General features: G+C 33.7%; 1 protein-coding gene across 1 annotated transcript; it reads right to left on the bottom strand.

Annotated features, from left to right (window-relative positions):
• Nucleotides 1-545: 545 nt before the first annotated feature.
• On the bottom strand, nt 546-1050 carry Tsp_02749 (hypothetical protein). Its single transcript, XM_003379029.1, has 2 exons — nt 900-1050; nt 546-766 (listed from the first exon to the last, which is right to left on the bottom strand). The coding sequence occupies exons 1-2, from the start codon at nt 1048-1050 to the stop codon at nt 546-548; spliced, it is 372 nt and encodes a 123-aa protein (XP_003379077.1).
• Nucleotides 1051-1833: the final 783 nt, after the last annotated feature.

The raw sequence follows: 1833 nt of genomic DNA, 5'->3' as shown, positions 1-1833 counted from the left end.
AACATCAGTTTTTAAAAGAGAATTTGAATGTATACAAGAAATAACAACAACAATAAAGGAAGATGCTTCTCTCACAGAACAATGCATCTATCTATCTATCCATATATATGTATATATTTAAACTGTGTATCGATCCCGTCTGTCTGTACATCCCATCCATCCGTTGGATCAGTTTGTTTTTTTTTCTTCAGTTTTTTTTTGTGCATCTCAGCCTGGGGTAAAAATTTACCATGGGTGATATCGTCATCGTTTTGACGGTTCAACGGAAAACTGGTTTCCATTTGAGGTTTGTCGGGGATGATAGTTGGAAAATCAATGAGACCGTCGCCGGGATGCTTCGGGCTTCGTCCCTTGCCCGTTAATTTCTTTAAAATCTTCGTTTTTCTCATCTATTTGAATAGTTTGAAATGAAATAAATTCTCATTGAAGTGTGACCCATAGTAGCATAATTGTAATTAGCCTTTCAATAGCAGATGAAAATCTACGATTAACTTTTGTTATTAAATTCACATCACACAACCCTGTGTATATATAAGTGGTGAACCTTATTCGATTCCAAAAAAAGACGAACCTTTCTGAGAAATTGCAGCAGTTAAAACGATGCTGTTGATCATCACCTTTTGTGGTTTTTGTAATTGATGCTCGTTGCTAATAAATTCTTCAGCCATGTCGACTTCTGATTTGTACGAAATTCTGGGGATATTTTTCAAATATGCTCGTTCACCTTTGTTCAGATGTGCCGAAAAAATCTGGCAAACCATGCATCCTATAATTACAATAAATAATAATTTTTCTCATAAAATTTATTCCACAAAATTAACACAGAATACCCAACAATGCAAACGTCACTTTGCTGTTCAACAATAACATTGCACACAGTTTTGTGTGTAATGGTCAACGCAGATGCAGCTCCTGCTTTTTAGCATGCGCTGGGCTGCCGTTCGGGTTACCGACTGGCCTTGTGCGGTGGTTGAAGCAGGTCACACAGTGGCCGGGAGCGGGAAAAGTCACGCTTAAAATGGGCGACATCCACACAGCCAACCCTGACATGGCAAAAAATATTTCAAGACACGATGAAAACGGCCTCTTCATGTTTCTCAAGTGAAAAGCTTTTTCTTCAACGAAAAAGTCAACGAACTTTTCAATTAAAATTTATTTCAAAAATGAATCATAACTCAATGAACTCAAGAAAAGAAGGAAAACTTATCAAATAACAACAATAAGAAAAAGAAGAAGAAGAAGAAGAAAGATATTCGTGCAATAAATGAAAAATACATTTTTAATAAACTACCTGAGAATATTCAAAAATATCGCCAATTTTTCATTGGTGGATCAGTGAATTTACAATTGTTTTGAAAAAAAAAAGATTTTCAAATATCACAAAATTTTCGTACAACTCTATAAATAGTGTCACCCAGTTTTGTTCATTACTTACTTACTTACTGTCCTGGTCACTCGTGAAGAAAGCGTCAACTGAGAAAGAAGCACATTTTCTAATTCTGACCTATTCTTTTCAATAAAATATAAATTAAACTAAAAATCCATCCAAATAATAAATAATAATAAGGATAAACTGAACATGAAATTCAGCTTGAAGTGAAAAATGTACCTTTCCTTGAAATAACCCTAAGCGAAATAATATGCAATACGTGATAATGTTATTCAAATTTTTATTTTCACTTATCAATTAATCGAATCGCTTGATTAACCATTTACACCAACAAAGCAGAAATACAGTCGATAAAACACTTCGATTAATAAAAAATTATTATCATGTTGCACATTTCCCAATATTCTGTTCTTTTTCCTTGTACTGGTAAAAAAAGATGAATT

Source organism: Trichinella spiralis, assembly GCF_000181795.1.
Source record: "Trichinella spiralis strain ISS 195 chromosome Unknown Scfld2, whole genome shotgun sequence".
NCBI classification, from domain to species: domain Eukaryota; kingdom Metazoa; phylum Nematoda; class Enoplea; order Trichinellida; family Trichinellidae; genus Trichinella; species Trichinella spiralis.
The sequence above is the reverse complement of the archived record's forward strand: the minus strand, read 5'-3'. Positions and strand labels throughout refer to the sequence as shown.